This window comes from Capra hircus, chromosome 21 (assembly GCF_001704415.2).
Source record: "Capra hircus breed San Clemente chromosome 21, ASM170441v1, whole genome shotgun sequence".
Lineage (NCBI taxonomy): Eukaryota > Metazoa > Chordata > Mammalia > Artiodactyla > Bovidae > Capra > Capra hircus.
Window position 1 is genome coordinate 56,611,716 of NC_030828.1, and position 14,375 is coordinate 56,626,090.

A 14,375-nucleotide genomic window follows, 5' to 3' on the forward strand; every position below is an offset into this window, starting at 1 on the left:
CAGCATCCCAGGAAATGCTGGGCCTCAAGTTGTCTGTTTTGGCAGGAGGTGGGCAGCTGTTGACAGGAAATGATGCCTTTGCTAGAACTCGAAGAGGGGAAATCAGGATGATGCTTATTTTAAACTCTTAAGATGATGGTTTTAAATGCTTGCCTTCTCAGCCCTTGAGGTTTGGATCTTGCCTGTCGAGGGCCTACTTGTGTGTTGGAGAGAGAGGGTTGCTTGTTTAAGAAGAGAGGAAGGCACACAGGACCTTGTGGACTGACTTTTAGTCCCCTCTGATGCTCAGCAGGTTATTTCTCCTGTCTGGGCCCCGTCTGCCAGTGAGGGGATTGAGGAAAAGCACACCCGAGTGGTGCTGGAATTTTCCTAACCCAAGCAGGCTGGTTTGGGGCGTGATGGATTCCTGGCCACGCCCATTGCTGGCGGGAGTCCTGGCTGATGGCTGTCTCCCTGTTTCCTTTGCAGGCTCTGTACATGTTCTACGCCTTGGCCATAGTGTGTGATGACTTCTTTGTTCCGTCTCTAGAGAAGATCTGCGAGGTGCGTGGGAAGGACTTAGGACCTTTGGCAAAGCCCGGGTCAGGGGCTGGGGGTGACTGACACTTGGCATATCAGTACCAGGCCAAGAAGTGGGGAGCACTCTGGAAATGAAGGTTGTCAGGCCAAGTACATGGCATTGCTAGTGCAAAGCCTCGCTCTGAAGCTCCAGATTACAATTAGGGGGTGGTGCCCTCCCCCAGAGCTTGGCAGAAGAAAATGCTCCCCCAGTGAAATTATTACCCAGGACCTCTGGCTTCATAGCAGATGCTGGTGGTTAAGCCAAAGCTGGTTAGTTAGGGAGCATTTGCCAAAACCAGCTGCAAGTGACAGGTACCAGGTGGGGCTCTGTGTCCCCAGGGAAGATGCTGAGCTGCAATGGCAGGGAATGCCCTTGGTCCTAACCTTTGCAGCCTGACGTTTTCTCCTTTTAATTCTTGTGTCAAGTCTTCCCAGTCCTGCCCCCTCCTCCCTCAGCTTTTAGCCAAGGAAGCAAAACTGTCTCTGTTTTTAGCATCTGCTGTGTTCAGACTGGGGGCTTCCCAGGTGGCACTAGTGGTAAAGAACCTGCCTGCCAATGCAGGAGACATAAGAGATGTGGGTTCAATCCCTGGGCTGGGAAGATCCCCTGGAGAGTGGGCATGGCAACCCGCTCCAATATCCTTGCTTGGAGAATCCCATGGGCAGAGGAACCTGGCAGGCTGCAGTCCATAGGGTCGCACAGAGTTGGGCAAGACTGAAGCAACTTAACACACATGCACAAGTGCAGACTGATCTGGGTGTCACTGCACTTTATCCACTTGAAGTCTCCCAGCTGTGTGAAGCCATACTGTCGTTGGGACATTTGCCAGTTGGACGTGGATTGTTAGGGGTGGGCACGTCCCCATTACTTTATCCCCTGTTGGGCTCCAGGAGGACTGGCTGCTTTTGACCTAGTTCACTAAGTGGTGAGTGACCTGGCAAAAGTGTGCAAAGGCCCTGCCTTCCCTTTGCTCCACACTTGACCCCTCACTCCACCCAGATCAAATGATATGCTCTTCTCTAAGACATTTGTCAGCGGGAGAATGAGCCAGAGGAGGAACAGAATCAGGAAATGGCTGCTGGGATGTCAGGGTTGAATGTTCAACCTAGAGGCAGCCCTGGGGTGGTGGGCTATCACTTCTTCAGAGGAGGCCCTCAGGAGAAACAGTCAACTGGTCTTTCCAGAATACACACCCTGGAATATGTTGTGGGTCATAGCAACCAGGTTAGTTCCCCTGCCCCCTTTGGGGTGACAGAAGCCCATGGACACAGGACCACATTCAGTGGAGACGCTAGACGAGGTTACCCATCTTCCTAAAAACACAGAGGTGATCAAGGGTGATGCTCCTGGCTTCACAGGGAAGACTGGTGGAAGAGACCTAGTGAGACCCATCAAAGGTACTGAGGATTCAAAAGGAGGGAGGGAGCATCTCTGGGGAGAAACCGAGGAAAGCTTCATGGAGGAGGTGGCATTTGGTCCAGGCTTTGGAAGTGAGAAGTTCCACCAGCTGAGTGGAAGGAGGTCATTCCAGAGGGAAGGAGTGACCCAGGCAAAGGCAGGAAGGAGAAAGGACAGGATATATCATGGTTTGGATTCTGCTAAAAGCTATCAGAGGTGCTTTGATGGCTGAACCTCTGTGAAACCTCCTCTTTGGCAGGGCTAGGGTGGGTGGGCTTCTTCCTGGGGTGAGGGTCAATGCTATGCCCCCATCCCATTTTCCACCAAACCCACAGCTCCAACCCTTCTGAGGACTCCAGTAGCAAGCTTACTGAGGAGGTTGTACTGGCCCAGGGAATGGATTCCTCAGTGGCTTCAGAGCCCAGGCTCCCCAGGAATGCTTTGGGAGGTGGGGGCTGGAGGAGACCAAGTCCTGCTCTGAGCCAGTCTTCCCAGAGGCCTTCTAAGGACCATAGCTGGGCACCTTCAAGTTGGCATTCAGGGGGACCCAGAATTTCCATGGTTTTCCCAAGCACCCAAAGCCCCCAGCCCCAAATTCCAGATCAGAGGATGGGCCTCTGTGTCCAGAACATGGTCTCACCAAGCAGAGTGGGCCTAGATAGTTCTAGCCCTGTCCCAGGGCTTGGCAGAAGAAAATGCTCCCCCAGTGAAATTATTACCCAGGACCAACTCAACTCTGGGGACAGGAGGTGAGGTCTGTTCCAGTGGGCAGCCAGGTGTCCGACTTGCCATTGGGAAGGCCTTCTGGGATGCAGGGGCCAGGCTATGCACCTGCGTTTTCCACATCCCACAACCTGATGTATGGATATTCGCATGGTACCCAAGGTCTGTGTGAGCACCAGAAGTGACAGGCGCTAGACTAGCGGACTCCCCGATGACCCCCAGCTCCTGTTCCAGGCATCCAAAGATGAAAAAGACCCATCTTGTCATCCGGTGGGGGAAGCACGCACATGGACCTCAGATCCCCACTGCATGGGTCATGTTTCAGCTTCTCTTCCCTGGGGGAGTGGCTGACTCGTGGTGGCCCTTTTAAAAAGTCTTTATCGAAGAGAGACTGTTTAAGCATTCAGACAATAAACAAAAATTGACAGGTGGGGGAAGGGGAGAGGGGACTCTGGGGTGAGCATCAGGCAGAGTGGAGGAGGGCGTGTGCTCAGAACGAGCGAAGAGAGGCCACCAGTCCTGAAGCTTGACTCTGGCTGCGGGGCTATGCCCCGCGCTCTCCATAAGTGGCCAGCAGGCATGCTTACTGTGCCTGCAGTACAGCCTGAGGGTCTGCGGTCACTTCTGTTTCAGAAACTCCATCTGAGCGAAGATGTGGCTGGAGCCACCTTCATGGCTGCGGGAAGCTCAACACCAGAGCTGTTTGCCTCTGTCATTGGTAAGAAATCCTATCAGCTTGAGACACGGGATATAGGAAGAACCCAGGTTGGGTGCCCAGACTCTTGTGGGCATGTTTTTTCAGCTCTGAGTGTCAGCTTTCTCATCTGTAAAATGGGAGACATGGAGAGAAAGTGAATTAGTGGTTCCCTGGGGTGTGGGGTGGAGTAGGGTACTCACAGGTATGGGGTTTTTTTTGAGGTGATAAAAATGTTCTAAAATTAGATTGCAGTGATGATTGTATGATTCTGACTATACCAGAAAATGCTAAAGTGATATTTTAAATGGGTGAATTTTACAACATGTGAATTATCAATAATGCTGTTCCCAAAAATGGGTGGATTGGTATAGCAGGTCCCTAAGGACTCTTCCACCTCTGGTTTTGTTGTTCTCACCAGCATCTCGGGTGTTCCCTGGTAGTAAGAACAAGTCCTGTCCATTCATGGGGTGGGGGACACGGAACCAGCCAGGGTCTGAGGAAGGGGCAGGCCTGGGCTTGCACATGAGGTTGGCGCCTCTCTCTTCCCAGGCGTGTTCATCACCCACGGAGATGTCGGGGTCGGGACCATCGTGGGCTCTGCTGTGTTCAATATCCTGTGTATAATCGGAGTTTGTGGATTATTCGCAGGGCAGGTCAGTGGTGTCTCTCTTCTCATGAAATGGCATAGGGATAGCGTGGGAGAGACCCAAGGCCCAGCCTTAGCCATGCCTATAACTCTATGTGGCTTTGAGAGGGGGTGTCCCCTCCAGGCCCCTTTCCTTGCGTGTAACACGGGTGTCCTGTGTTCCTTCCATCCATGGGTCTGAGAGCAGAAAGCACGTCAGCTGCCCCCTTGGCTGGTCTTGGGGGTGGGTTGTGGGGCATTTATTTGACAGCAGTAAATATTTAAGAAGTGTTTCCTGTAACCCTGACCATGAACTAGACTCTGGACTTACTTGGGGCCTGTCTTCTGCCTCCGTGTGGGTGCGTGAAGCTGGCTTGCTGATTTCCCAGCACATCTTCCTGATCCTTGGAGCCACAGGGGGGGATTAGACTTGACCTCAGAGAGTCGGGCTCATGGAAAGCTCTTTCTGGCCTAGGGAGGTAGAGGGAGGTGGCCAGTCACCCCCAGAAAGTTCTAGCGCTGAGAGAAGAGTGAGTGTCTCTGGCCTCCCCCAGCCACATGGCTTCTCCTGGGATACGTGCCATGTGGTCACCATGAAGGAGCAGGGGGCAGCTTTGCCATTACTTATGAATGTGAACCCGCTGTCCTCTGTCCCCAAATATGACCAAGAGAGTGAGGTGCCTGGAGCAGCCAGACACGCTGCGCTCCTGGTGGACAGTTAAGATGAGTTCCGAGGGCATGTGTCTGCAGCTGCAGGGGTCTGGGGGCAATGGGACACCCCCCCAGCTGTGTCCCCCCATACCCTGTCTCCCCAGCTGGTGAGGCTAATGGCCCTTTGCTCGGCAGGTGGTCCGTCTGACATGGTGGGCCGTGTGCCGAGACTCCGTGTACTACACCCTGTCTGTCATCGTGCTCATTGCCGTGAGTTAACGTGCCCTTCCCCCACCCCACTGTCCTGTCCCTGGCACTAGGACCAGAGAACCCACGGCACCCCACCCTGGGGTGTGCTGGCCACTCACTGTGGTCGTGTTGACCTATTCCCCTCCACGGTGCTTCCCTGTCCCGAAAACCTCATACCTGATGCCTTGGTTATCAAGCACATCCAGGTACTACCTTGAGGGCAGAAAGGCCTTGAAAAAGCTAACGCAGGCGTCACATGGTTGATGCAGTTAAGCTTAAGAACGTGCTCATCAGAGGCCTTGAGACCCTCACTTAGAGCCAGTTTCCTAAGGAGCACAGTTTCTGGTTTCCTAGCTCACTGCAGAGCTGGGAAGAGAGAGACCAGCTGGGAGCCCTCAGGGTAGGCAGCTGGGAGCAAGGATGTGTGCAGAAAAGGCAGAGGGCCTGAAACAGGGACCCCTGAGGGCTGGGGTGACATCATGCATAACATGTGACAGCGATACAGCAGTGAAGCCCGTGACGCAGGTTACTGCCGAGGACCATGCCGTCCACAGGGGAGCAGTTTCCATCCAAGAGGAGCTTTCAAGTGACTGCGTGAGGGCAGGTCATATCAAGAGGGCAGATGCGTGTGGCATGCCCAGATCTCAGAGTATGAAATGTGTTCTAGAATAGTTCTCCCCCTAAGGACATCTAGAGCCAACTGGATTTGATAACCATGATCTTTGTATTAGTTAGCTATTGCCATGTAACAAATTTCCCTCAACACTCAGCAGCTTAAGACAGCAAACATTTATTGCCCCCTTTTTCTATGGATCAAATCTGGGAGTGGCTTAGCCAAGCCCTCTGGCCGAGGATCTCTCATCAGTGTACTCACTGGCCAGAATACAGTTATGTCAAGGCTCCCCTGGGCAACAATCTGCTTTCAAGATCCCTCATGAGGCAGTGGGCAGGCCTCAGGCTTGTCCATAGCACAGCTCACATCACTGGGAATTGCTTCCCCTCCCAGCAAGGGCGAGGAGGTGCCGAGATGGAAGCCACAGTCTGTTTGTAACTGAATCTTGGACATGACAGCCATCACTTTTGCCATATTCTATTAGGAGCAGATCCCTAAGATCAGGCCACATACACAAGGGAGACTGCCCTCCACACCCCCAAAAATGAAAGTTAGAGGTAAAACAATTTACCTATATACAATTTTACCAAATCAGCATAATGCCCAAAAGCATATCATAAAAGACAAAAGTAATTCATAATAAAAGAATACATCTAGTGTGTAACTGTTTGGGCAGGAAGATGCTGGAACTCTGAGTGATGTAATCTGTTGACCTCATACAGGAAGTCTGCAGGCCCTATGGGTGCCAGTGCAGGCTGATATGCTGGACTGGTCACCCTGTGAGTGGTGTTGACATTGATGACGGAATTTTCTGAAACTGTGAATGACTCCTGATAAAATCCTAAACTGAGCCAAGTACAGTCATCCCTCTCCACTTGTGTGATAGCTAACTCACTAGAAAATTAAGTATTTATTAAAACTGTGTAAAAATACTTTGATTTATAAAATGGAGTTAAGTTCAAAGCTCAGGTCATTTTTTTTTGCTGCTGGCTTAAATAGCTAGCAGGACATTTAAGATGTGTGTCAAATATGGATAACTCCTCTGGGAGAAAGATTTTACATGTGCAAGATTGACTGATGTGCTTGGTCTTCACCCTCTAAATGCCAGTAGCCTTCCACTGGGTAATAAAAAACTGACACTGTCCCCATACGTGTCCCCCAAGTTCCCCAGATGGTGATACCAGGCTCCCCTCTGTTGATGTGATACCAGGCTCCCCTCTGCCTCTTCCTCAGAGCCTTGAGACTGGGGAGCCTCAGCAGTGCCCAGCCAGGATGACCCTGTCCGAATGGCCTCCCAAAGCAGATCCTGTGTGTGCTGCCTGCCTGACAACCAGCAGAGGGTGCAGTGGGCCCAAATCCAGACTGCAGCCCGTGGCCTGTCCTGGCCTCATGTGTAGGGACCCCGATGTCTCCAAGATCTGATTGGTGGGCATAACCCCCTCCTGTGTGCACTGGGCCTGGCTGGGGCAGTCACAGGATGCCTCCCAGGACCACAAAGGCATCATTTGTCTGCATCCCACATAGGGGATGCTGGGTGGAGTTGTTGGGCAATGTCAGTGCCCTCTTATGAAGCTGTGGCAACCTCACCATCACCCTTGGCCTCCCTTCAAGTGGTACAAGTGGGTCCTTTGTCCTCAGAGCTTCCAAAGGGCTTATTCTTTATTTTTAAGACAATGACACCCTTTCCTCGCCACCCACCCCACCCTACCCCATCCTACCCCACACAGAATTACCAAAGATGGAGGGAGGAATAGATAGATAGATAAATAGAAAGATAGATAGATAGATAGATGTGCAAGCGCAAACATACTTTCAGAGATACCTTTTCAGTTTTTAAGATTCTTGATTTCAGCAACCCTATTCCATTAATGAGGGCAGACCCCTGCAGATGGGCCCCCATGGCTACTTGGATTATCAGAAGGCCAGACCAGTTCTCTTTGGAGACCCACACGAGGCCTCATCCTGCAGCATCTGCAGACCAAGGTTTCCACTAAGGAAGGGTCACTTCTACGTTTGAGAAACCTATACCCAAAGAGAGGTGCCAGCTTTCTGTGAAAATCAGAGCAAGCTGGTGCGTGTCACCTCACGGTACTTAGGGGCCTTGTTTGTTCTTCTTTTGGAGTAAATCTGTCCCCCCATTCTTGTTTCTTTTGCCTTCCCAGTTCATATACGATGAAGAAATTGTGTGGTAAGTTTTAAACATTTGTTTCTTTTTCATTTTTCATTAGTATCCTCGTTTGTTGGGTTCACTGCATCTTTTTAAAAATTATTTTTACAAACATAAGAACTTGTGAAGTTAAAAAAGGCTATCATTCTTTTGTAATATTTATTTATTCTTGGCTGTTTAGAGTCTTAGTTGCAGTATACAGAATCTTCCTTGCAGGGCGCAGGCTTCTCTCTACTTGTGGCGTGGCCCCAGAGTGCATGGGCTCTCTAGTTGTGGTGCGTGGGCTGAATTGCCTGTGACATGTGGGATCTTAGTTCCCCAACAATGGATGGAATCTACATCCCCTGCATTGGAAGATGACTTCTTAACCACTGGGCCACCAGGGACGTCCCAAAAAGGGTATCATTCTAAGCAGTCATACCCTTATCTATCCTTTCAAAGTGACAAAGATTGTTTTCCTTAATATTCCCACCCTGCTAGATAGCAAGATATTTTATAAAGCTAAAATAATGAAAACAGTATGATGTATTGCACATGGGCCAATATGGAATATGGAACCGAGAACGCAGTAATGGGCCCAGTTCTGGGATGGGGCATCATGACAAGGCAGAGAGATGGGGATAGGGAAGGGGGCAGCCTCAGATGCTGCAAAAACAAGGAATCCATGTAGAATCCCTCACACCTAATATAAGAATAAATCCCAGATGAATTCAAGATTTTGCTGCAAAAAGCAAAATTAAAGAGTTTTAGGGTAGAATATAAAACTCATCTTTATAACACTGAGGTTGGAAATGATTTCTTAATTAAGATACAAAAGGCACAAACTCCTAAAGAGAAGGTTGATATTTCCACTCTAACCTTTAAGGCATGAATGTATTGGGTTGGCCAAAAAGATTCAGATTTTGATTTCAGATTCATTCAGATTTTCCCCATGATGTTGTTGTTATTGTTCAGTCACTAAGTCATGTCTGACTCTTTGCAACCCCATGGACTATAGCACGCCAGGCTTATCTGTCCATCACTATCTCCCTGAGTTTTCTCAAACTCATGTCCACTGAGTCAGTGATGCCATCCAGCCATCTCATCCTGTCGCCCCCTTCACCTCTTGCCCTCAGTTTTCCCCAGCATCAGCGTCTCTTCCAATGAGTTAGCTCTTCGCATCAGGTGGCCAAAGTATTGGAGCTTCACCATCACATCGTATTTTCCATAATATGTTATGGTAAAAACCCGAGCAAACTTTTTGGCCAACCCAATATCTTCCAGAAGCCATAAAAACATTCTCTTCGTTGACGGTGATTGAGACCTGTATCCGGTATGTGACTATTTGTGGGAATGTATTCATGAGCAGCTGCATGCTTGGGAACCAGAGCATGCTGGTTCTGGGTCTACCCCACCTGTGAGCCAGAAAGTCTCTTTCCTCTGGGTCTCCTCTTCCTCACCTGTAGACGGAGTTCTGAGGCGGTGGTCAGATCATCGACAAACCCCTTTGTCACTCTGCTGGGCTCTGGACTCTGTCAGCAGAGGAAGAGCTCCCCAAAATGACTGCAGCTCATGTTGGGCACTTAGTAGGTCTTCAGGACACATTCCTCAGATGACCCAACAAGTTAAGCCATGGGACTGCCCAGAGGCTTGTGTTCTGAGCTACAGAAATCCCTACCTCGTGTGGAGTTGGATGCTGCTTCTGCAGGACGACAGGAAGAGTGCACCCCAGAAAGACCTCCACCCCACCGGCCCCCACCTCATGTTCTACCCAAGAGGCTACTGTGCCCAGCCTGTCTCTTCAGGCAGTTCTTAGGGCACCTTCCCACCTGCACCCCCAGCTCTTCTGGTCTCTGGCCGGAATCTCGCATGACCACAGGGCCCTTTAGGGTCAAGTCTGCATGACCCCTGGCCACTCCCCTCCCTTCCCTGGGATGAGGTGCTGTGCTTAGTCACTCAGTCGTGTCCGACTCTTTGCGACCCCATGAACTATAGCCCCCCAGGCTTTTCTGCCCATAGGGATTCTCCAGGCAAGAATACTGGAGTGGGTTGCCTTTCCCTTCTCCAGGGCATCTTCCCAACCCAGGAATCGAACCCATGTCTCCCATATTGCGGGTGGATTCTTTACCATCTGAGCCACCAGGGAAGCCCAAGAATACTGGAGTGGGTATTAATACTGGAGTGGTATCCTTTTTCCAGAGGATCTTCCTGACCCAGGAATTGAACCAGGGTCTCCTGCATTGCAGGCAGATTCTTTACCAGCTGAGCTGGCAGGGAAGCCCTGGGATGAGGTGATTCCTCCCTTTTCTAGGTAGCTGGAGGCGCTCCTCCTGAGTCCCGCAGAGCCCCTGTAGTTGAGAAGACCCCAGCCCAGCCTTCTCTGTTGCCAAGCGAGTGCCAGATGGCAGGACAGATGCGGGCTGGGCGGCTCGTCCGCTGGCCTGGCTCCTGGGTCAGGGAAGGTGACAGGACACCCCGCGGTGCCCCACCCGCCGTGCCGGGCACACCGAGCCGCAGCCGCGGGCTTCCCCCGTTCTAACCAGCCTCCTTTCTCTCTCTGAGGTGGGAAGGCCTGGTGCTCATCATCTTGTACGTGTTTTACATCCTGATCATGAAGTAAGTACCATTCTCCTCTCCTGGGCTGTCTCACCCCTGGTTCCACACCCCGCTGCAGCCTTTCGTCAGAGGCAGAAGAAAACCTCGGTCAGCCCTTTTGGTCAGTTTTGGCCACCCTATTTCTCCAGGGGACACCCTGCTGGGGCAGCCAAGGTGGGAGAGAGAGATTCAGACTCTGTAGTACGGTACCGTCCGCACTTGGGCCAGGGCGGGCGGCTGGTGGCAGGAGGCTGAGGCCACTCCCCGAATGAGTAACAGTCAAGGACCTCTCTCCCACCCTGTTCCACAGCCTTGGCCGCAGGGTGACTGCTCTTGCTTGCTGTCTCTATAAATCCCCTGATAATTTAATGCCACTCTTTCAAAAGAGCCAGGCAGCTCCAGACTCATAAAATGCCGCCTCTGGAGGCTGTCACCCTTGCACAGCTACAGAGGGTACCACAGGCAGTTCTAAAGGTGCAGACCCTGGGTGCATACCCTCCACCCAGGGTCTGCACTCATGAGGCCCTCTGGAAGATTCCCCCGGTCAGAATCATCTCAGAACTACCTAGGATGAGTAGCATTCAGTCATAAAAAGGAAAGTATGACTCATGCCGTAATGCGGAGGGACCTTGAGGGCATTATACTGAGTGAAAGGAGTCAGGTCACAAAAGGACAAATACTGGGCCATTCCACTTCTGTGAGGTGCTGAGGAGACTCGGATTCCTAGAGGCAGGCAGCAGATGAGAGCTTGATTACCAAGTGCCTGGGGGAGGGCATCATTAATGATTCCTTGACGAATGAGAACAGAGTTCTGTTTGAGACGATTGCACCACCTTAGAGATGTAATTATGGCCACTGAAACGTAGAAAATTTTATGTCAAATGTATTTTTCCACAATTGAAAAAAAAAAGCTACCCACGAGCTAAGCCACATTCAGATTTTTAACTTTCTCCTCACACCTCCGCAGATAATTAAAAAAGAAAACACCACTGAGGTTTATAAGACTAGGAATCCCCACGCTGACATAAAACACGTATCATGTTTTCTAAAAATGGATGGTAAGCTGTCAAAACGGCAGGAGAATTGTCTTTAAAGGTCTCCTCTCTGAGTGCCTTTGGGTGAGGCCGCCAGCCTGGGATCTGGGACAGAGTCTCCTCTCTTTGGGGACAGTGGTGCTGGCCGGATGGTGTGGGGACAGGGCCTCAGGGCACCCACGGGAGCAAGGCCAGGCCCGGGAGTGCCTGCTTTGGGCCTCTCCCTTTTGTTAGGGCAGGCTTATGGTGTGCAGAAGTAGGCGTCAGTCATTTTCTTGAGCTAAAAGGTCTCTTATGACCCCAGGAAGCCCATTCAAAAGGGGCAGGCCCCATTGTTCCAGGGTTCCTGTCAGGAAACTCTGTCAGCTCAACTGAAAAGATTAGGATTAACATAAATACGCTATTGATACTATGTGTAAAATAGATAATGGGGACCTACTGTATAGTACAGGGAACCTACTCATTGCCCTGGGATAAATTTAACTGGAGTCGCAAAAAAGAGGGGATGTCTGTGTGTATGGAGCTGATTGACCTTGCTGTACGGTAGAAACTCACACAACATTGTAAAGCAACTATTAATATAATCGAATAAAAATTAAAAAAAAAAAAACTCTTAGCTCCCCACCCCCTCACCCAAGGCCAAGCTCACTGCAGGTGTGCAGGGGAGAGGGATGGGGAGGAGGCCCTGCCCGCTGCCCCGCCCCTAGCCACTCCCCTGCCTGGCCTCTCCTGCTGCTCTGACCTCCCTTAACTAACTTGCAGGTACAATGTGAAGATGCAGGCCTTTTTCACAATCAAACAAAAGACTATCGCAAATGGCAACACGGTCAACAGTGAGCTGGAGGATGGTAATGATTACTGTGATAGTAGCTCTGATGACCCTTCCCTGCCATTGCTGGGGCAAGGTAAGGCTGAGCAGACAGGAGGGGGCAAACTTGCCATTAAAACCACACACACACGCCATAAGCTGTCACTGTCTCCCTTGGTCACAGGACCCTACATGAGGAGGGCAAGTGATTGGGAGCTATGGCTCAGATGGGACAAAGATGAGCCCAGGGTCCACAGTCACGTCCCCAGGGGTTACCCCAGGCCTCCTGAGGAAGGCTCAAGGCCTGCCTGGCTTTCCTGACATGCAGTGAACCATATCTCTGACCTGGGTCAAAGGCCAGTGCCAGGAAGCTGAGGACTTGGGAAGGCAGAGCAGGTGGGGTCTCCCTGTGGTTTCTCAGATACCAGGCCTGGTTCTGGAGAGCTCTGTTCTAGAGAGACCGCTGACTCGTTGCCCAGAGGAACAGCAAGGCTGGGAAGGACGCCATAGAGCTGGAGAATTCCAGACCTGCCCCCAAGAGCCCTACTGGAAGCCCCTTCTCCTGGGAGCTGTGGCCTGGTTTCCTCAGCTTCTCCCTGGACCCTTGTCTGGGGATTCTGGACCTCCGAAGCCAGCCCGTGGTCTGTCAAGTACCCCCAGATGTTTGGGCTTGACCAGCTACTGCCTTGGGAATCTTGTCCTCAATTCTTTTTATTTTTTGGCCGAACCTTGCTGCATGTGGGATCTTAGTTCACTAACTAAGAATTGAACTCATATCCCCTGCAGTGGAAGCTCAGAGTCTTAGCCATTGGACCACCAGGGAAGTCGCTATTCTCAGTTCTTAATCCAGCCAGTTACCAGGTGATTCCATCCAGGGGGGGCAGTTCTGCCAGGGAGCCAAGAGCGTTGACGCCCTCTCCCACCCAAGGCTTGTGTTAAGGTCTGAATAGGTTCTTGGAGTCAGGATCTGGGGGAAAAAACAGCTTTAACTGGCATTGCCGACGAGTTCCACCCATGGTGTTGGTAAAGCTCTCCTTTAACCAGGAGCCAAAGCACCGTGGACCAGCCTCCTGAGGGGTATTTCTCTTTTATTCCTCGTGGCCTTGGGCAAGTCACTTTTAGGTCACTTTAATTCCTAATTCCTGTAGGCTCAGAGGGGACTGTTTGCCTGTGTCTGGGACACGTAGGGGCCGAAATCTATACTCCTAGGTATTCCCCCAGCCCTCACCCTAGGGGTGGGTCAGGGTAGGAGATTCCTCACATGTGCACTTTGAGCAAGTGCTGGGTTGGCCAAAAAGTTCGTTCGGATTTGGGGGGAACCTGAACAAATTTTTTGGCCAATCCAATATGTTCTGTCCCATCTCAGGTAACCCCCAGGAGGAAGGTACCTGTCGTGGGTGCTGAGTGAGGGGTGAATCTCTCCACGTGGAAGGAGGAAGGCTGCTGGGGAGAGGGTATGGGTGCAGCCAAGGCCACCGGCCCACCCCTAGGGCCCCAGGAAGGAGCCCAGCAGAGCACAGGCTGGTGCCGTGCGCCTGTTTCTTGACGCGAGCAGACTGCCCCAGAAGAGCTGTTTCCAGAACAGCCTTGTCAGGAGGGGAGGAAACAGTATGGCCACTGTTTGGGATTTTTAGCTCACAGACATAGCAGCTCCAAGGCGGGTCCCAACCCCTCACAGTTTCTTAAGACAGAGGCTCTTCCTGGCCAACCTTGTACACAGAGATCAGGGCTCTTGGGGTCCTCTGAACCTTCATGGTGAGAGGAGCGATTCTGTTTACCAAGTCAGTGGGAGATGCCCGCATCCTCAGGTGCCAGCCCCAGGAGCTACCTGCTACCCATGTGGCTGATGGAGCAGGCTGGTCCCCAATGCCGCGTGTCAGGGATGTGAGCATTTCCTCTTCCAGGCGAATCCAGGCTGCCCTGAGGCCACGTGGGGCCTTTCTGGGGGCTCTCTGGTGGTCCTCACCTTTGCACTTTTATCAGTAGGATTTCCCACTAGTTTATTGCTTTCCCCCAATCCTCGAAGTCCAGGACAATTTCTGGAAAATTGGAAGATTAGACACAAGACTGTCCCCTAAGGCCAAGGAAAGGAGGGGACATAGGTCTCGCTCCAGCTCTGATCAGGGTGAATGCTCTTAGATAAAAGCCAAGGAGGAAACGGGCTAGGGCAGGGTTTAGGGACGTAGGCCTGGAACTGGAGAGGTTGGGGCTCGGAGACACAGCCCCGGATGGTGGCTGCTCCTTTCCTCTTGGGCCCATGCTCTTCAGGTCTCC

At 51.5% G+C, this 14,375-nt stretch overlaps 1 protein-coding gene across 2 annotated transcripts in view; it reads left to right on the plus strand.

Annotated features, from left to right (window-relative positions):
• The window catches only part of SLC24A4 (solute carrier family 24 member 4), a 183,175-nt gene that overhangs the window by 126,575 nt on the left and 42,225 nt on the right, over positions 1–14,375 (plus strand). Inside the window, exons 4-10 of one of the 2 annotated variants that reach the window (XM_005695332.3) lie at positions 469–543; positions 3,317–3,401; positions 3,930–4,033; positions 4,852–4,926; positions 7,681–7,706; positions 10,227–10,280; positions 12,056–12,198. In XM_005695332.3, coding sequence (XP_005695389.1) covers positions 469–543; positions 3,317–3,401; positions 3,930–4,033; positions 4,852–4,926; positions 7,681–7,706; positions 10,227–10,280; positions 12,056–12,198 — 562 coding nt within the window. The remainder of the gene's footprint in view (positions 1–468; positions 544–3,316; positions 3,402–3,929; positions 4,034–4,851; positions 4,927–7,680; positions 7,707–10,226; positions 10,281–12,055; positions 12,199–14,375) is intronic. The other variant, XM_005695333.3, reaches the window with a different exon arrangement.